The 21539-nt window shown below is 39.3% G+C and overlaps 2 protein-coding genes across 2 annotated transcripts in view; one reads left to right on the forward strand and one right to left on the reverse strand.

The window, feature by feature from the left end:
* The window catches only part of LOC5570123 (BLOC-1-related complex subunit 5), a 143719-nt gene that overhangs the window by 74540 nt on the left and 47640 nt on the right, over positions 1-21539 (reverse strand). Inside the window, exon 3 of the mRNA XM_021837406.1 lies at positions 21031-21344. Within this exon, the coding sequence (XP_021693098.1) occupies positions 21031-21344 (314 nt within the window). The remainder of the gene's footprint in view (positions 1-21030; positions 21345-21539) is intronic.
* LOC5570124 lies at positions 6233-20068 on the forward strand. Its single transcript, XM_021837422.1, has 2 exons — positions 6233-7683; positions 19641-20068. The coding sequence occupies exon 1, from the start codon at positions 6499-6501 to the stop codon at positions 7390-7392; it is 894 nt and encodes a 297-aa protein (XP_021693114.1). The 5' UTR covers positions 6233-6498; the 3' UTR covers positions 7393-7683; positions 19641-20068.

Genomic DNA, 21539 nt, shown 5'->3' on the forward strand with positions numbered 1-21539 from the left:
TATCTAGATTTCGACTTTCACTTTTCGAAAAAGTCTCTTTTTGAAAATAAGTAGGGTGTTAGGGGATTATCTTTTCTACTTTTCCAAGTAACTTACTTACTTATTTGGCTTTACATCAATTATCTTGATAAAGCCTCGCCAACAACATTTCGCGAAATCACTCGGTTCATGGCCGCTTCTCTCCATCCTCTACTGTGACCCACACTCTCCAGGTCCTGGTGCACCTGGTCAATCCACCTAGCTCGCTGCGCCCCACGCCTTCTTGTTCCGACCGGATTCATAGCGAACACCATCTTTACAGGATTGTTGTCCGGCATTCTTGCAACATGCCCTGCCCAGCGTATTCTTCCAGCTTTAGCTACCTTCACGATACTTGGTTCGCCGTAGAGTTGAGCGAGCTCGTGGTTCATCCTTCGCCGCCACACGCCGTTCTTCTGTACGCCGCCGAAGATCGTCCTTAGCACTCGGCGCTCGAAAACCCCAAGGGCTTGCAAGTCCTACTCGAGCATAGTCCACGCCTCATGCCCATAGAGGACTACCGGTCTTATGAGCGTTTTGTACATCGTGCATTTGGTGCGGGGGTGAATCTTTCTTGACAGCAGTTTCTTCTGGAGCCCATAGTAGGCACGACTTCCGCTGATGATGCGCCTTTGTATTTCCCGACTAACATTGTTGTCAGCCGTCAACAAGGATCCGAGGTAGACGAACTCGTCCACCACCTCGAAGGTATCTCCGTCTATCGTAACACTGCTTCCTAGGCGGGTCCTGTCGCGCTCAGTTCCGTCAACCAGCACGTACTTTGTTTTCGACGCATTCACCATTAGCCGGACTCTTGTTGCTTCGCGTTTTAGGCGGGTGAACAAATCTGCCACCGTTTCAAATTTTCTCCCAATAATATCCATGTCGTCCGCGAAGCAAACAAATTGTCCGGATCTCGTGAAAATCGTGCCTCGACTGTTAAGTCCGGCTCTCCGCATAACACCTTCAAGCGCAATATTGAACAACAGGCACGAAAATCCATCGCCCTGTCGTAGTTCCCGCCGAGACTCGAACGAACTGGAGTATTCGCTTGAGATCTTCACGCAGTTTTGCACACCGTCCATCGTTGCTCTGATCAATCTTGTGAGCTTCCCGGGAAAGCTGTTCTCGTCCATGATTTTCCATAGCTCTACGCGGTCGATACTATCGTATGCCGCCTTGAAATCGATGAATAAATGGTGCGTAGGGTCCTAATACTCACGGCATTTCTGGAGGATTTGCCGCACGGAAAAGATCTGGTCCCTTGTCGAGCGGCCGTCGATGAAACATGCTTGACAACTTCCCACGAACTCGTTTGCTATAGGTGATAGACGACGGAAGAGAATCTGGGATAGCACTTTGTAGGCGGCGTTTAGGATGGTGATTGCACGATAATTTTCACACTCCAGTTTGTCGCCCTTTTTGTAGATAGGGCATATAACGCCTTGCTTCCACTCCTCCGGTAGTTGTTCCGTTTCCCAGATTCTGACTATCAGCCGATGCAGACAAGCGGCCAACCTGTCCGGGCCCATCTTGATGAGTTCGGCTCTGATACCATCCTTGCCAGCGGCCTTGTTGTTCTTGAGCTGTTGAATGGCATCCTTAACTTCCCCCATCGTGGGATCTGGTTGGTTTCCGCTGTCCGCTGTGATGACGTAGCCATCGCCTTCGTTGTCCTGACCTTCTGTGCCTGTGTTCTCTGCGCCATTCAGGTGTTCATCGTAGTGCTGCTTCCACCTTTCGATCACCTCGCGTCCGTCCATCAAGATGCTGCCATCCTTATCCCACATCTCAGCTCGCGGCACGAAGCCTTTGCGGGATGTGTTGAGCTTCTGATAGAACTTCCGCGTTTCTTGAGAATGGTACAGCAACTCCATCTCTTGGCATTCCACCTCTTCCAGGCGGCGCTTTTTGTCCCGGAATAGACGGGTTTGCTGTTTCCGGTTCAGTCTGTATCGTTCCACGTTTTGCCGCGTACCATGCTGCAGCATTGCAGCCCGCGCTGCATTCTTCTCCTCTAAAACCTCCTGGCACTTCTCGTCGAACCAATCGTTTCTTGAGCTCCGTTCCACATATCCGACAATGCTTTCGGCAGCGTCGTTAATGGCTGCTTTGACTGTCCTCCAGCAGTCCTCAAGAGGGGCCCTATCGAGCTCGCCCACATACGATTCTGTCTGCTGAGGTGATCTCCAGGTGTACCGATATGGGAGGCTGTGCTGGAAATAGGTGCTACGAATGGCCATATTCTTGGAGGCGGCAAAATCTATCAGTCGTAGGCCGTTCTCGTTCGTCAGCCGGTGGGCGCTGAACTTTCCAATCGTCGGTCTGAACTCCTCCTCCTGGCCAACCTGAGCGTTCAAATCTCCTATGATGATCTTGATGTCGTGGTTTGGGCAGCAGTCGTGTTCGCGTTCGAGTTGCGCGTAAAATGCGTCCTTGTCATCATTAGTGCTTCCGAAGTGAGGGCTATGCACGTTTATGATGCTGAAGTTGAAAAACCGGCCTTTGAGCCTCAACTTGCACATTCTTTCGTTGATCGGCCACCACACGATCACGCGCCTTTGCATATCACCCATCACTATAAAAGCTGTTCCCAGCTCGCGTGTGTTGACTTTTCCAAGTAACTAAACTCATTCGATTTATTCCGTAATATATTCCAATATACGCTTAGCTTGTTTCATGAAGTAGAACTACACTGTAAAAGTTAAGGGGTTTATTTTGTTTGTTTCTTAATATTACCAAAATGTCATACCTCGAAAATCGGAAAAACTGGTAGGAAAATCTTGATAACAACGTATTGAAGTAAATATGGGATATTTCTTGATACTATTTCCAAAACTTGTTCGCTCACACTCGTAAAATATTTGGAAAGTTTGAATGATTCTTTTATTTTGAAATGGGTTCAAAGTAATTAATTCTTTTAGTGGCGATCCTATGAAGTGGTAAACAATAATAATATTTTGTCATTTCTCAGAGTGTATAAATGATGAGTTGCGCGAAAAGTGAAACCAAATCTACCTATCGATCTGTTAAACCGTCTACCTATCGAACAGATCAGCAAAACAAATAGGGGCTATTTTCGAAGACGAAGGAGAACAATAATTCAAAGCCTCTTCGGGCAACTCTTTATATATAGACTCTGGCATTTCTGAGCTCTTTATGGTGAGCGTTAGATTTCCACATACTGTTACACTTATCTTTTTCAGTATTTTTTCGACCATGCCTCTGGATGTTGCATGCAAATACTTTGTTTAGTGTAGTGTTTTATTTACAGGGCAAGTTGGCCATTTCTCATATTGAAACTAAAAGCTTGTTGAAATTATGCCTATATTATAGATTTTCTATGAAGTTTATGCAATGCTTATAGGATTCGTAAACTGCAAATATAGGTTATGATCCTGTTGCATTGAGGCATAAAAATCATTTCAAGACAATTTTACGATGTATTGATAGTTTTCGAATAGAATTAATAACTTTGAAAAGTTTAGCAGTTGAAATGAAGGTTTGCGTTTACAGGAGTTCAATAATATTGATGTATTATCTGATTAAGGTTGAACATAAATTATGAAATTGAATGAAAGCATCAAAATTATTGACCAAAAGGTTATGTTTTGTTGTTGGCAAAATATGGTTTTATTGACGGAACTCAAATTCCACTCCATTTTGCATTTCCGTCAAAAATCACAAATTTTCATGATTATCTCAGTAATCTATCGTGGGATCCTCATAATTGTATTTGGCTTTTAATATACACGACGAGAGAATGGTAGGGCTATCCTTTGTTCAATTATTGATATACTAGAAGTTGCTTGAAATTCGAGTCAAAATTTTTTTTCATCCCTTAACACCCCATTTTACGATATACCAACAGTAATAGTGACAAATCATCCAGCTTGTTTAACAGTTACATACATGCCACGTTTCAGCTAGAGCTACAGAAATTTTCCCATATAGCGAATGAGGAATTTTCCGAGTGATTCCTCTTGTGTCGGAAAAATCCGGCAGTTTATGCAGGAACTTCTAGTATAGTATACTTGCATGGATTTCTTGCATACTTGCATGATTGACCGCCCGCAGTTGCTACTCCGTTATTGCAAGAACAGCTGTACTTACACAGGGAACCAACAGACACTTCTCGGGATCAGTAGCATCCTCAATGTGTAAGTACTGGTGCTCTCATTATTATAATAAACAATACCGGCGCCGGCTGCTTCCGAATGCAGGTCAATTTGGGAATGGGAGGGAAATGTTGACGTGTTACTTGCTTTACAGAAGCCGAGGAGTCCTCTGCACTTCCACAAGAAAACACTGGGAGTTTGGATATGGGAAAGGATTCATTTTGGTAAACGATAAATATATAATTCGAAATGAATACGTGAGCATATACACGAATGACCGACACTGATAGTGAGGTTACCACGCAAACCGGATACGATACCGTAATTTCGGGTGAAATTGATCATTTTTCACTGTTTTCTTGGTATGCTTTCTAAAATGTTATCAATATCATACAACTAAATGCAGGAAAACAAGTACGACGGTGAACCTCACTGGCTCATGCACCGAATTTTTTTAACAAATGTGATGTAAGTGCCAAAAATCTGGTCTAAAATTAAAAATCGGGGAATCCCATTTCGGGGTGAATTTGATCACTTATCATTGTTATTATTGTTAGTTTCAAAATCAACTTTTCATCGTTAATTTGGGCCTCCTGAATCCAAATATGCTTGCCAAATTCTTAACGAGACAATATTTATGGAAATAATCAATAATTGAATTTCAAGAATACCACGAAAAACGCCTAAATGTATGTAGTAATAAATGACGTTTTTTTTTTGAGCAAAACTTTATCATAAGCTAAGTATGCTGATCCGCTCAAGAAAAGTAAAAATTTCTGCGCAAGAGATGGTCAAGAAGTTTTCTACAGTGAGCTCCATTTGCATTGACATTTCTTTTGAACTGCGTACTGCGATCAAAGAAAAAAAGTTTTCTTGGGCATTACTTGCAAGAAATTTCCCACGCATCGAGATAGGCGATTACTTTTCTGTTGAAGTGCATACTTCGCTTAAGTAGGTACAGAAAGTACAAAATAATAATGTAATATATAGTTGAAATTTCTTGAGAGAATTATTTCTTCGTCAATTGAAGTTAACAGTACAATCACTAAATCTGCTGATACAGAAGAATTACTAACATTACTAAAGAAATTAGTATCGTTTATTTATTATCCGTTCTGCGGTAACCGCCAAGTTCTACAGCAGCTGTCAAAGTTTTACCGCAAGCTTGAAAATCATGGTATCATTGAACGAAACCATCTTTTCAAAGAATGCTAATAGAGTCCAAAGCTATGGGGCTTTGCACAAAAATCTGTCTCTCTCTCTCTCTCTCTCTCTCTCTCTCTCTCTTTCCTTCTTGCATGAAATTAGTAAACAACAAGGCCAGTAAACGTTAAAATGTCATGCAAAATCAAAACTGTGCAGAGCCCCATGAAAAAAACAGCAAAAACAAAAGTTATTAGCGTGGTTTCCAAGGTATCATCTTTGCCGGTCGATGATGCTTCGTAAAAATCAGTAATTTGACAGTTGCGGCAGCTTTCTGTTCAACCGTGGAACGGAAAGTTATCTCTAAAATTGCAAAATCCATAATAAATTAATTTGGGAAGGTGGTCTAGGTGTAAAATTGCAGTAACGAACATTTTTGGATCTCTTTTTTTGTCATTTTTTCCATGTCCCCGTTTGGTAAGATGAAGCGTTATTAAAAATCACGCAAGATTTTACCAAAACAAAATCCCAGATCTCATGTTAATGAGCCATTTTACGAATCTGGTCAAATGACAGGCGTCAAATGCAAATCTCTATTTTCAATAGAAAATCTCTAATAGCTTAATTATATTCTGTTTGCGGTAAATGCTGATGAAAAAATATAAAGGCTCCAGAGAAACATTCAAAGACTGTTTCATAGGTTCTTCAGTAAATTATTTTTATATTCCTCGATGAAAAACTTCAGGAATTCTTCTAATAATTCCCCATATATTTTTGACAAATATTTTCTCCTAGTCTGGCCAAAATCGGTGCTTCTACTCTAGTTGCAAATCTGTTCCACGAAATATTCGGTGTTCAATCCAAGACGGATCCATAACCGTGGGGCGACTGTACCGTACCGACTGAATCCGCTCCGATGGTGCAGCAAAGCAACAGGTTCCCCACGTTGCTTTCCACTGGCGGGCGCTTATTCAACTGTTTCGCGTCGGATGGTACGGATCGTGTCGAAATCGAAACGTGATCGCTTACCTGACTGTAGGTCTGGGTAGGTAAAGAATGTTCAACGGTCAGCGGAGGTGACGCAAAAGAGTAGTTTAACGTGACACGAGGTGATCGGAGTTTCGTTCTGGGAAGTGTTTAAGAACAGTGAATCTGATTGATTGAAGCGGTTTAATAGTGAGGTACAAGTGATAGAGAATGAGTGCTTTGTGATCGCGCGATGGCTGGACAGAAATTCTTCCATGGCCTCACTGAGGCCATGATTAACCGTGCTTCGGATCGACCTGATCGACAGAAATCCAGCTTCTACTGGCCGGACGAGTACCTGCAGGATCCGGAAGAGATCTACAAAACTTCCAGCCGTCGACAGTCGACGGCGTCGTCGATAAGGTCGACACCCACCCAGGAATGCGCTAGCCCTGCCAGTGAGTACGAGTCGGCGGATATTCTGAAGCAACGTCACAAGAGTAACGCGGAGTCCCACATCGCATTCTACGACGAATGCGATTCGTCCTTCTCTGAGATTGAACGGGATCGACAGCGGGAGAAGTTGCGAATAGCACAGTTTCTTCGCGAGCAGAGCGACGACGTCAGTGAAATGGCCAAAACGCGTCGTCAGAACACCCTAAAGTCGAGGATTCAGTTTTACGACTTCAACGAACCGGGAGAACGATCGCCCCCAAAGGCGTCGTCCCCCACAAAACCATACACCAACGGGTACCATCCTCCGCAAACTCCCGAACACGGAGATCCCCCTCGTTACAGTCCAGTGTCCAACGGAGGAGGCGCTGATCGGTACCGAAGACAACTATCCTCACCCGGAGGATCATCCGAGTATCACTACTCGGCCCGCTACACCGGAAGCTACGACGACTTCGAGGACGACGACCGGAGCTACAAATCGACGGAGCTGAACTTCAGTCCCCCGGGCACCCCCTCGGGCTCCGGAGACATTCCGGAGCACAAGCGCAACTCCCAGCGACACCTCCGGTCGAGCATCAATTTCTGCAACGGCGTGGCGGTGGCCGATGACAGCAGTGCGCCGCGTAAAACCGTCAGCGTGCGGGAAGCGGCCTCCACTCAGCGCGTGGGAGTCGGATTACCAAATCTGTAACAAGAAGAAATCAGTGTGTGGGGACACGTGAGGGAAACCCGTCTGCGGAAGTATGTTTGTGCGAGAATGAGTGAGACACAATGAAAAAAGTGAATATTCTTTGGGGGGATATCAAACCAGAGCTAAGTTAGAGCAAGTTCTTTGCGCAATAAATGGAGTGGAAGTGTTGGTATGGTGATTTATAACGAAGAATGAGTCCCGAATAGCAGTGGAGACTAGCAGCGATATGGTGTTTACAAACGCGGAAGTGTCCCCGCCGTGGAGCAGCGGAGAGATTGACTGTTTATGGAGGTAGGTTTCTAAATATGGGAAAATGCTTTGGTTTTTTCTTCGGGCGCACTGCACAATGGTTCGAATTGATAATGTAGCAGGTAAAATCTTTTCTCGTCAATTCTACACTATCATGCCTTCAGAGGTGTATTCAGCAATGTTGTTAATAATCACATATCCTAAGGGTTTGTTAAAGAACGTAATCACAAAAACACAAAAATGCATGAAATTTTAATCCTAAATAAAGACCACCCTGTTCAACTCTTGTCTAATAAGAATCAAGACTCAATTGAAAGCAACTTCTCTGAAGACATCGTTACCTCTGCAATCGACGAGAACAGTTAAAAGTTTTATCTTGCTAAATCGTCAATTCGGACCATTGTGCGCTATTCAAGACAAGATTTTGAGGAGGTAGAATTCACGCGACGCCCATCTCTTGCACATGTTTGCTCGAGTTTGCGAGGAACAAACGAATGGTTTTTGGTTGGAAAAATATTTGAACTGTTGTGTGAAGATCGACACGAGTGAGTTGTGTTTATGGTGCGATCGTCTGGCTCTTATTTCGGTGTACATTTCGTTCGGACGAAGCGGTCCAAATGTGACTCAGAGATGGCTGTGGATGGGCATTTTTAGAAGAATGGATTTTTGATGGGTGTTTCGACTGTTTTTGGGACGACGGATTTCGCAAGCGATCGTCGTTAGTTTTCATGCCAGCTGTCAAGATGGTTGCCGTATTTGGACTGATTGTCGATCTTGTTTGTCTTCCGAGATATTCAAATTTTATTTAATCCATGTAGTAAACAACTGTTCACTAATGGATTTATGGAAAAATCGTCGGAAGTGTTTCCTAGTCCTAATAGTTTTAACAAATTGACTGATTTCTCATCTGCATCACCTAACCTTCCTTAGCTTTGTGTTAGCGCCTAAGACTATAAAGTAGAGTCATGCTGCAGGTATCCGACATTGAGTTCATCATCAAAGTATAGTTCAGTATAATTAAGTCATATTTGGCCAATTTTACATGGGACTTAAGGCGAAGTAGGCCGTCGTTGAAATTTGTATGCGTCGTTGATGATTGTAGCAAATTCATCTCATGATTTCGTATCAAAGAAAATCATTTGGTTTTGCATTGACACAGCTGAAAAAGTATCAGCATACTTTATACATGTTAGCGCGTACAGTGATACTTTTTCAAGTCAATATAAACTATCAAGCGATGAGCCCTTTCGGAAATATTGTCGGAAAAGCTCGTCGAAGAATTGCATCTGAAATGGGTGGAATACGATGTCAATTTTTTATGAATTTCATGTATTTCTCTACAAACCTGGACGAAGTCACACAAAATTTAGTACGATTCTTACATGAGCTCTTCTGAATCAACACATCATGTGTGTAATCGCAGCACATTCTGAAAAGTGCTTCTTTGTTGATTTCTTTTTCTGTTTTGCAGGCAGTATTAAACTTATACATTTTCTTGCTTTTGCTTCGATCACCGTATGCTTAAGCGTTTTCGGTTTATTGGAGGGGCATATAAATTAAATTAAATTATACCGTAAAATGGGGTAACTTTGATAGTTTTTTGGAAGAATATCTGATAATTTCTGCATACTTTTTTAAAGATTTTTATTTTATATTTGGCAGATGAAATTTTGATTTTGAAATTTTGAATGTAATAATAATTTTTCATATGAACGAAAGTCGGTTTTGTTTTGGGGTAGCATATGCAAATTCTCATCCAAACTACTGTTTGACATTACTACAGAAGCACAGAATTTATAGACAAACACCATTATAAGTGTTTAAGAATTTATCTGAAATTGTATTTTTGAATTGATTCCCATGTTTCGACATTGAATTCATCCAACATCAATCGGTTTTGGAATTGTGACAATGATTTACGTACAGTATTGAGGTGTTGCATACCATTAGGCGTTAAGCGTTATATGGAAATTTTTGACTTGTTGTTATAAACAACGTCCTAATTTGTAAAAGTGCGTTTTGCTCAGAGATTTGAGACTGATTTCAAGTTCTACTATAAGTAGGCTATTAGGGATAAGTAACGGATTCCTTAAACTTCTTCAGAACAGATTGTCTGTGACTGTTAAAAAAATGCGGACATCTCATCAATTTTTAATATTCGTATTGAAAGCCTTAAATGTTCTCGAATCCGACAAAACTTGCTCTAACATGAAATAGCATGCACATATTCTTTTTTGTTGCATTCGATTTACTTAATTGATTATCAAAAAATATATTATTTCGTTTAATATGTTGTGGGTTCTCCACCAACAAAGTTACCCGCATTATCAAAAATAACCTGTTTTACGATACTAACATCTGTTGCAAAGATTCCTTCGTAAACTACTCCAACGATTGCTCATGTAGTTCTGCTAAAAGTTTCACTAACGATACATTCAATTTCATAACATTTTCGAACATTTTCGCTTGAATTTCTTCAGAAGTTAAACTCATAATTCCTTTCAAAGATATTGAGAATGTTTATTTCAGAAATCTATTTAAAGCTATCTCAAGAGTTTCTTCTATATTTCAAATTGGTATATGGTGAAGAAATTTCTTTAGACATTACTCCATTTTTTCTGAGACTCTTACATACCTGTAGTAGAATTGTACCATGGATTCATCCATCAATCTCTTTTGAAGAATTTCCTAAAAGATTCTTAATGAAATAGGAACAAGTGCAGGAACATGTTTGAAAAAATAAATGAAAACATTCTCATTCATTTTTTTAGAAATTCATTCTGGCAAACTGGAAGCAACCTTCCAGAATGTACACCAGCAACCGTTCGAAGAATTAAGATAGCTATTAGATCACCAAAAATCCTACAGCGTTTCTTTTAAGAATTTCTCTGCTGATTTTTTTAGAACTTCGTAACAGTTATTTTCTCATGGGCTTTCTTTTCAGCAAAACTTAAAGGGTTCCTGCAAAGATATATCTGAAAATTTATATATAAATTTTCTCAAGAATTGCTGGAAAGTTCTTAGGCATTTCTTCTGGAAATACTTCAGAAATGTTTTCAGGAAGTACTTAAAATATTTTTTTGGGTTTTTTTTTCTAAGAATATGCCTAGCAGAAATTTATGAAATCCAAAAATTATTGTCTTGAGAAAGTTTCCTTGGATAAGGCCAAATTTTTTTAGGTGAAATTCTTAGAGATATTATATAAGATAAATTATTATTGTTTAAAAGAATTCCGAAGAAAACATTGGATTAATTTCTGAAAAAAATCTCTGAACTAATTTCTCATGATGGTACTTTTGGTTGAATTCTAAAACTCTTGAAAATTTTTAAATTCCGGAAATATTTATATAAATTTCATAATTTTTTGAGGAACTTCTCAGCAAACTCTTCAAATAACTCCAGCGAGAATAACTAGATAGAACTCTGTCGAAATGCCAGAGAAATGCCTGAAAAAGTTCTTTTGTGTAATATCTGGAGGAATTCGTTAAATTACCAGAGAAGGTATGTTTGAAAAAATATAAAGCGAAAATTAATGAAACTTATTCCAGTTATCTGAACACTTCCCCAAACTTCCTTGAAGAAGACCAATCAGCACATCTGGAAAAATTGCTAGGATAATATCTTAAAACTACTCACGCAAATTACTGCAAAATCCTTTGAGTAATTTCTTGGGGAATCCTTGTCTAAGACAATGCTAGTGAAGTTTCTAGTTTGTTGTAAATTCTATAACAAGTCCAGAAAATACATTAAATATCTGGAAATAAAATCTAAACCGAACATTTTGATTCATCGCAGGTTGCGTTTATTCAAGGATTTCCAGAGAAAAATGTATTTTTTTTTGAGGATTTTATGGAGTTATTGGAAGCAAAATCCCAAGAGAGTTATCAGGATTAATTCTAAAAGTATATCTTGAGGGATCACTGCACATATCTGGAGAAAAAAAAAACTAGACGAATTTTACAAGGAACAAAAGAAAAATGTTCTTGAAGTGAGTTCTACGATTACATTCGATCATGCGTGATCCAAACTATTTTGACATACTCAAAATAATTACTAATTAGGCTCAAACTTAAAACTTAATACGTCAACTTTTTGAAGATTTTCTAACATCTCTACTTTTTTTTAAAAAGGCGTGTATATTTCATTTTCTCCCCCCACTTATCATTTTTTTTCTAATTCATTTATTCTTACTTTAGTACATGTATCCAAAAAAAATCAAAAAAATATATGAAGAAAGGATTAAAGACACAAAGTCTAAAGGGCAGAAAGTCGAAAGGCAAAAGATCGAAGAGTAAGAAATAAACCGGGATCAACTATCACCTAACTTTTCCAAAGTTTTCGTAGGACATTGCATTGGAAGAGAGAAATTTTTAGTACTTTGAACAGTTTAGAACTATTTCGTAATTAATGGTCTTGCCAAACATGTTAAGAATCTATGTAGAAATCTCTTCAAATTTCGATTTCCGCATTAAGAAAAGAGGATCAAGTTTCCCCAATTTCCCCTACTGTTATGGATTCATCAACTATATGTCTGAATCTTGATGCTACCTTATTACCCCGAATGCCATTAATCCAAATGTCATGACCATGAATTCCATATTCCCGAACAATATGTTACCCCGCATACCATAAATCGGAATGCACGTTACCGGGCATGACATTTCCCTGGGCTAAGAAAATTCGGAGCCGTGGAGTTCAGGGTAATGGTACAATCGGAGAAATGGAATTCGGGGGCTTTTAATTCGGGTTAGTAGCATTCGAGGTGATGGGGTAGAATGCTGAATCTTATCACGCATTACTCCTCTAATTACTTCAAAATCGTTGGCTATAATAATTGAGATGATCTGCAGGCATCACTGGATATATGCAATGCAATGCAACATAGTAGCCATGATTTGTGGGTAATATATTTCGCATCAGATGCTGCAATGTTGCCTGTTTAGAAGATGAATGAGCACTGCTGAAGATTTTCTCTTACGATAAGAATCAATTACTAATTACCGAGACTTCAGATTTAACAACGGTGTTCGAAAGAGTTGTAGCTAATAAACTTATTTAACACAATCAGCACAATAACGCTCACGGACACTTGGACAAAAACTCTGACCGATTGAATTAATTTCTTGGTGTTTCCATAATAATTCACATACATAGTCTCAGCTTCCATCCAAATGGTTTCAAATTTTGGGAGAACACTCAGAATTTGATCTAGAATCGAATGAGCGGTGTGAAGCAAAAGCAATGTTTGCACCACCCTAATAGCTATACCTCCTGCCATCTTGGTGTTCTATCTCCACGCCAGTCAGGTGTTCATCATAGTGCTGTTTCCACCTTTCAATCACCTGACGCTTAGCCGTCAAGATACCTAATTCCATATTCCGGTAACTTATGTTCCTCACTACGGAAAGTCTTTGATACACTTTTACTATAACTAGGAAATGGTTCGATACGACATGCCTCAAATGTACATAGCAATTTTTCATATTAAAAAAAATCCGTCATGGTGCCTAGAGGTATAATCTTAACGAGATAAACTAATTCGTTAAACATTCAATGGTAAAATTTGCTTCCGGGATCTGTTCCAAACATCTATTCAATCTTTCAGGCTATCATCATCTGAATATCAAAATTAAGAGGGGTCATTTTCATTTGTACGAGTCAGTTTTTTACTAATTTAACTAACAAAAATATTGTTAGTTGTTAGAAAATTAGTATTGTTAGTAGATCATTAATTTAAACCTATGAATTTAAATCCTAAAGTGAAAGTAAACTTAACATTTGCATGCAATAAGTACCACCCTAGCTAAACTGTTATAAACCCAATACGAGTACACTAAACATTACGAACTACAAACAACATACATGCACCAGTGGCGCAACCAAGGGGGGGTTTTGGGGGTCAAATCCCCCCCCCCCCCCCCCCCCAGGACAGAAATATGTATTTGACTGACCATACAAGCACTGCAACAGTAGGTTGTATTAACAATTATATTTTCTGAGTTGTGTCTTTCTTATTAAGAGAGTTTTATAAAAACCTATTTTTTCACTTTTACTGATAAATATAGTGCAGGATTTTGACGAGATGTTTTTCAAACATGCCAATAGATATATTGGAATTCTCAACAATTGATTCCGGAGCTTCAACAATTTTACAGTTGATGCAGCATTAAGGCAAATTTTACGACCTTCACTGCGCGTGAATTGTTGGAGAAGTTTTTTTTTGTGTTCAATGATTACGGAAAAATCCTAGTTCTAGAAAGCTCAAAGGGGATGGCGATTCGGTTCGTAAGCTAAAAAATCATAAGTCAATACTGTTACTTCCAAAGGGATTAACTGACATGTGCGATTTCTCTTCATCAATCCTCTCACTTTTCTGAAATAATCTAAAGAGAGCAAGGGTGAAGAGAAATCGCTGAATGCAGATAAGTTCCAATGAAAAATCAATGTCGATATATTTGTCTACAAGCTGGGAATGCTTCAAAAACTTGAACACGTTTATGATAAATCAAATAGGTGAAGAGTGATTCAACGCTGTCACTCTAATGTATGTGCATCTAAATAGAACTATAAGTGAAGGTACAGTTTGAAACATTCAAGCAAACCACAATGGATGAAGATTTAAAACATTATCAGAATGTTTAAATTTCATATGAATTATTTTTATTCATATTTTTAACCATTCATATCTGAAAAGTCTATCCTAATTTTTATGAAGAATAAAAAGTGTTGTGGAAAACGAAGCTACTTTCATTCACCACAGGCGTATTTTGGAAATTTTTGGAAAATTATACCAAATACAATTGATTATCTTTAAATAAAGGTGTAAGTTCATACAAAAAGGCATGCCTAAAGCGAACGAGAGAAACTGAAATTTGTACATGTTGTTGCGTCCTTCGTAAATGTTAACATATTTGATTTTTTCTACTTTGACTCGTTTTTTACCGTCCAAAACCCCCCCTAGAGCCAAATCCTGGTTGCGCTACTGACATGCACAGAAAACGAAGTTGTAACAAGATTCGGTAAAATGTACGAAAGCAAATCTGAATTAGTATCCAATCGAAAGTCAAATAAAAAGGTTGCAAGTTATCGCGCGTGAAGTTACTAAAAACTATAGTGTAATTTATTCGGAAATATAAAGTGTTTGGAACACCGGAATAAGCAGTGGAGTTATTGCAGTGAAGGAAAGGACTTTGGAAGGATTAGTGACGGGATCAAGGAGTGTTAGAAGTGGAAGGATTCTAAGGATTGAAGTTATTGGATAGGAAAAGAAAAACGGACGATTTAAAACACAACGTAGGGATCTACGGAATCCTGGTGTTGAAGGTAAAACTCAACCCACGAACCTACAACCCCCAACAAATATCATAAGTGAAAAGTATTAGCATACTATCTGCATGTAAGCACATAAAGTGATACTTTTCGGAATCAACAGATATTAGCTATGAGGACTGAGTTTTATTACTTCCAAATTGCGAGCTGCAAAATCATCATGGCGTATGCCAAAAGACATGTTGGGCTACCCGAGCAGAAAATCAGACTAATTGAAAACTTATTTTGAAGTTGAGATATTATCGTGTCATCGTATCGTATTTAGGTTTTGCGCAAATGCTGAGAAATCCTTCGAAACCAGTCAAATATTAAGAATGTATGTGGCATCCATTGTAAATTCTAGTATTTTGTTTATGAAAATTATACTCTTTTTAACAAGTTTCACATGCTGATTTAATTGTTATTTAATTTTCATTCAGCTATTATGGGGTTATCCATTAATTACCTAAGACAATTTTCAGGGGTTTCCATATAAATTTCCAAATTAGGATACATATAACTAAAGGATTAACCTCTTTCCGTCCACGACTTTTTTCAATGAAAAAATGCTTTAAAGAAAAAGTTCTGGAACAAAAGTTGTGGGAAGTTAACTAAATTTATATAAATAGTAAAGACTGAACTCGGAAAAAATAAGACACACGAACCAAAAAATCATTTTAAATCGGATACTTTTCAAATTTTCAGGGATTAAATTCTTCAAAGCTTCATCGGTTTTGAATGTTTTTACGATTATCTACATGTTGGCTTCTTCTTCATGATCGCCCAAAATTTTTCGATCGAACGAAGTTCTGGTATATTTGGCGGGTTTGCCTCCTTCGGGACCACATTAACGCCCTTCGCTTCGTTCCAATCCATTACAGGCTAGGCGTAATGGCACGAATCGAGATCCGACCAGAACAGCGAGGGACTACGGTGAGAGCGGAGGAAAGGCAGCAAGCGCATCTGCAAGCATTCCTCTCGATAAATCTTCCTCTTTATGGTGTCGGTTGTAACGAACGGCTTGCTGAACCGTCCGCACTCGCAGAACGCGTGCCACAACAGGTACTTCTTCGCGAAGTTGTCCATTTTTCTCTTCCGGAACCTCCATGCGGGACGAACCGACAAAAAACTCGAGACCGGGGATTTGTTTGGTGTCCGTCATGGACGAGACAGCCTGGCTTGACCAACCACTCACGGTACAGCTTTCGCGCACGCAATTTGGCCACCGTGTTTTGCTTGTCGCGCCTTTCTGACTCTAAAAACACGTAGCCCAGCCCGCTTCATGGTCTGCTGGACGAACCACTTCGACGAATCGACCTTCTCGGCCACGTCTCGGGTGGAAGGGTTAGAGTTATTCTTAAAGTACTGCCTTATCTTCCGCGCCTTCTCTGGGTATTCCGTTTTCTGTTTTCGGCCGCTTCCAGCAGTGCTGGAAAAGTTCGCATCACGAAGCAGCTCACGAGTGTATACCAACGCATAACAAACACATCACAGACTCGGGAGCTGGCTAGGTGTGAGTAAGTCCGCACCCGTCTGCTCGGGAGAACATGTCAAAAGAAGTAGCAACAAGCTCGGGAGCGTTTAATCGCGATTAACCGGGCAAGGTGTGATTTATTATGGTTTTGACAGACAAATTGATTGTATAACCATCATATCGACAGTAAATTACTATTTTGTAGTCAAATACCCTTGAAAATCATAAATCTCGGAGGGGAAGCAACTTTTTTCCCAAAAGCACAATATGACACTGAACAGCTCCGAGCACGCTCGCGAATCACTTTTAGCTGCGAGTAAACCAGCGCTCTGACGCTCGGGAGCGTTTGGTTTTGTTTTTGTTCCAGTTCAGAAGAAGTGTTCGCCACTTTCCATCACTGCCGCGCCGCTCGAAGGTCTTCGTCTCATGGAACATCTTCACAACGCGGGACACAGTGGAATGTTGGATTCCAAGCCTTTTGCCGACCCATCTGTGCGACTGACCAGAATTGTGGATCACCACGCCCAAGATTTGTTGGCATAATTCTTCTTTCGAATGCATCTTGAAAACTACTGACAAGTCGCGATAAAATTTTGTATACACAAACATAACACTCTAAACAAGTATCACCCAAAATTTAATTAATTATTACCCACGCGATAAAAAGTTACACCCAAAACAAAGTGTCGCATTTTTTCCGAGTTTTTCCTTTGATACAAGGTTTTGATTGTTCATCAATAGTGATTTGATTGTTTATCAATTGTTACACTATTAATTCAACAAGTAGGGACCATCGACTTATAGAAGAATCGAGTTATAGAACATACCGACACAAAGTTTAACAAAATTAAATAAACAAATATTTGTATTATCAACAATTCTTGTTTTTATTAAGAATCAAAATTTTAATTGTCATATTTTTCACAACGTAAACTGCCATTTACCAGCTTGAGATGACATCCCAACAAGAAGTAATGCAACTTTCACTAAACAAGAATGGTTTTCAAGTAGACATCAAGTTATGGAGGGAAATTTTGCACTATATGCGATATTGACATAAGAAGACATCGAATTATGGAAATATCGACTTATGGAGAGCACGGCAAGCCTCGTTGGATATATTTACGACTCGTGCTGTAAAAATGATCATTCTGCAGCTTGTTCCGCAAACTACTTGCTGAATTAGCAAACAAACATGTTACGAAAAGTAAATCAGTCAGGGATTGTTTTTTTTTTTTTTTGAGAAAATTGAGAATATCTCTCCAAAAACCAGAATTAGAGTTCCTGTGCACGTGCTGTAGCCTTAGGTGCAGGAGCCCTCAATACTTTCAAGCGCACGGGCGCGCTGTACATTGTGAGATTATTGGGTGCGCCTCATTTTTCTTCAGATGTGTCTTACTGCCGTCTCATGCAATCCGTCACATGTGCTGTTTAAAATTCAGCACAATAATTGAAGTGATTACAAAAGTTTTCAACGAGGATCGAATGGGTAACTTTTTGATCGCGAGTCTTCGACCACATCATGTAGGCCATCTAGACACCTACATAATGATGTGAAAATAGTTGTAGAGGCTCTTCGTTACTAGGCAGTTGTTTTCAATTTGAATACCGATAGCGAGCCGTAGCAGCGCATGAGACGAGTCTCCCCGAGAGCACCTCACATAGCGCGCTTTAAGAATTTTCGTGAGCTTCTGTCTAGTCCAGCACACTAGGATTCCGATGAGCTGAGAGACGGTTTGGTTGGAGGCTCGTCAGTACATTTATGTGCTCCTGCGAAATATGTACCGTAAAACGGGGTAACTTTGATAGTTTTTTCGAAGAAAACTTGAATATTTATGCATACTGTTTCAAAGATTTTTATTTTGAAAACAAGCGCTGGCACCCTAACGATCGATTGCAGTTGATAGATTGCCAAAAGATTTATTTTGAATGGATATATAATTTTTCATATAATCGAAAGACGGTTTTCTGTTTTGGGGTTACTTCGATAATGAAGCATAAATCAAACAAAATTGAATGAATTACGAACATTTATAGGCCATTGCATACCTCTAGGCGTTTATCTTTATATGGCAATTTCTGACTTAGATTACAGAAATGGTCCCAGATTGTAAAAAATGGTCCCAGTTTGTAGAAATGGTTCTCGTTGAGAGATTTGAGACCATATTCAAATTCTAGTATAACAAGGCTGCTATCAAATATAAGTGACGAACTATTCAACACTACACCAAATAGTGATTGTAGAACAAGTTGTTCGTAAACGTTTCGAAATTGCTAAAGTTGCATCAATTTTTAATATTCGTATATTACGTCTCAAATGATCTCGATTCAAATTAAAATAGCTCTGACATGAAGTGTCATACTTATATTCTTTACTTTAGCATTTGTTTTGCTTAACTGATTAACAGATATTATCTTATTTCGTTTTGTATGTGGTGGGTCCCGCACTATCAAAGTTACCCCGTTTTACGGTAACTCTAGATCTAATCCCGTCCCCGAGATAGTCACTTATGACAAAAATGTTATAGCGACGACTTCCTTTGGAAGGGAAGTAAAGCCATTGGTCCCGAGATGAACTAGCCCAGGGCTACAAATCTCGTTAATAAAAACAGAAAAAAATTTGTTAACAATATGTTATGAACAACAAAACTTGATATATTTTTGATAAGATTTTGGAATCAGATTCTGCTCGGGTATCCTATCCCTCAAGTTAATCTAATATTGGTAATTTATCTGTAAAATTTTAAATTGTCTGACACATTGACAAATTCCCCTCTACTGACTAATTTCACTCGAATTTTTTGGACTAATTTTTTTGGAAAATCTCGACTTATTGTTAATTTACCCTCGACATATTTTCGACGCGATCTATATGCACTCTCGACTCACTTCCAAAGCATTCCTAACCCATTTCTTTTTAGCCAACTATGGAAGAAGATCATACAGAACATGGTAGGGTTCGAATCTCTATACAATCGTAGATCTTGTCGTTTTATGTAACTTCAGGGAAGAATGAGCTTTGTTAATACATTGGTAGCGCTCACAGAAATCTGTGCAGAAGGGTCTGTCTTGATTGGCTCGTAATACCAAGGATAATCAAATACAACTCATTAACTCCACCTCCTCAGAATCTTTTAATCACCTTTTCAGGCAATTCTGAATAGTAAAACAACGGACAATCGTCCAACACTAAATTCAATCTTATTTTCAATTCCAGAACAACGGTTACGATTGCATCCATCACATCCAAAAGCAGTCATCGGGCCAACGCAGCCACCATAACTACAGCTAATCCTCTCTACAAAACACCGGCCGATGTGCGGAGTGCCGCCCGCATTGTAAAGATATCGCACACAGCGGGCTAATTTTCAATTGAATTATACAACTCATTCGTCCCAGATTGGTGCTTTCTGGTGGAGGAGTTGCCACAGCTGCTGCCAAATATGAGAAACCGACCCGAACGCGCAAGAACACAACCGAGCAGAGACCTCTAATTTAAGCTTTCAATACCCGATCCGCGTTCGCGCATTAATGATTATTTATAGCAACCAGACAAAGCACACACTATCAATTAACGGCTGCTGCAAAAAAAAAAGAGAGAATATAAAGTAACAAACAATAAATGGTGATAAATTATTCATCGACCGCAAGCTTTGTGTCTCGCAGTATGAGCGCACTTCTTTGCAATCCGAACTCCCGCACCTTAGAACCAGAACAACTTCGGAAACCGACCCAATATGGAGCAGTTTAGTGGCGTGGCACTTACAGGGTTGTGACGGGAGTTTCAGAACATTTTCGCGCCAGGTATACAAAAATAACTTCTGGTATGCTAAAACAGTGAATGTTTAGTTCGAATTTTTAGAACATGTATGTAACATTGCATCATGATAGACTTTTTTATTAGTTCTCGAAGTCCAACTAAAAATCCAGCTCTTACCAGAAACCATTCAAAGATTCTATCAACAGTTCGCAATGGACAAAAATCTATTATGAAAGTTTAAAATCAATTAGGTTTTTGTCAAGCAGTTAAGTTATCCTGAAATCTGTTTCCAAAAATTTACCCAGAATGTTGACCAAACTATATTTCAAAATATGAAGAATTGCATCATCAATTGTTTTAGTAATTTCAGTAAAGAAGATATTTGGGAAGTTGGTGGGCAATCCTACATGTTTCAGTCTAAGAAGCCATCTACGGGAATTCTTCCACATATTTTAAGGATTTTTTTATGCAATCCAATTAAAAATTATATCTTGGACTTGACCGAAAATTACATCCAAAAATACGCTTCAAAATTTTAAGAATTATTTAAAAAATTGTGTTGCTTGATCGCTCTTTCTTTGGGGTTCTCTTTCTCAACTGCTATTTATCATTTTTTTTTTTTTTTTGCAATTCATTGCCGTTCATGGACCGATACAGATGCAATGTTTTTCTTCGCTTGCTTTCATCGTACTTCAATCAATTGGGAATCAATTGAAAACGAATTCTGCAATGTATGTAACCTAGTTTTCGATCTTAACTGAAACGCCAAAACCTTCTAAAAAATCAAACACGCGCCAAATCCACGAAAATCGCGAGTTTCTCCTAATCGTAACAACCCTGCACTTACCTGCAGTCGCACGATGTCGTCATCCTTCTCGATTCCGGTCTCTTTGACGACGGCCGACTTCACCACCACGATGTTGTGCGCGTGGTTAGAAGAGGCCTGCCGGCCTGTCCCAGAGGCACTGCTGCCGCTGCCGGTGCTGCCCCCAGATGCCGAGGTGGTACCCGAATAAGGTCGCTGTCGGCCAATGAGCAAACTGCTGCCGCCACCACCACCACTACCGGAGCGCATCGCTTCCTGGCTTCGGCCCACGATGACACTGCTGGGGCGCATTTTGCCCGCTTTGGTTTGCTGTTTGTTGCGCAACTTGGGCGAATCTGGAAGGCGGGAGATCAAATGGAAAGAACCATGTTAGTAATTTATTAAGTAATGGAACTTTATTGATTTTTCATTGTCCAAATATTATGAAAACCAGGTACCTAACACAACAAATTTTGCGGATCTAACGATGTTTTATATAATTGTTTCTTGAATTAAGACTTTGCGAAGAAATAGGAAATCTTAGAACTTGT

Source organism: Aedes aegypti, chromosome 1, assembly GCF_002204515.2.
Source record: "Aedes aegypti strain LVP_AGWG chromosome 1, AaegL5.0 Primary Assembly, whole genome shotgun sequence".
Lineage (NCBI taxonomy): Eukaryota > Metazoa > Arthropoda > Insecta > Diptera > Culicidae > Aedes > Aedes aegypti.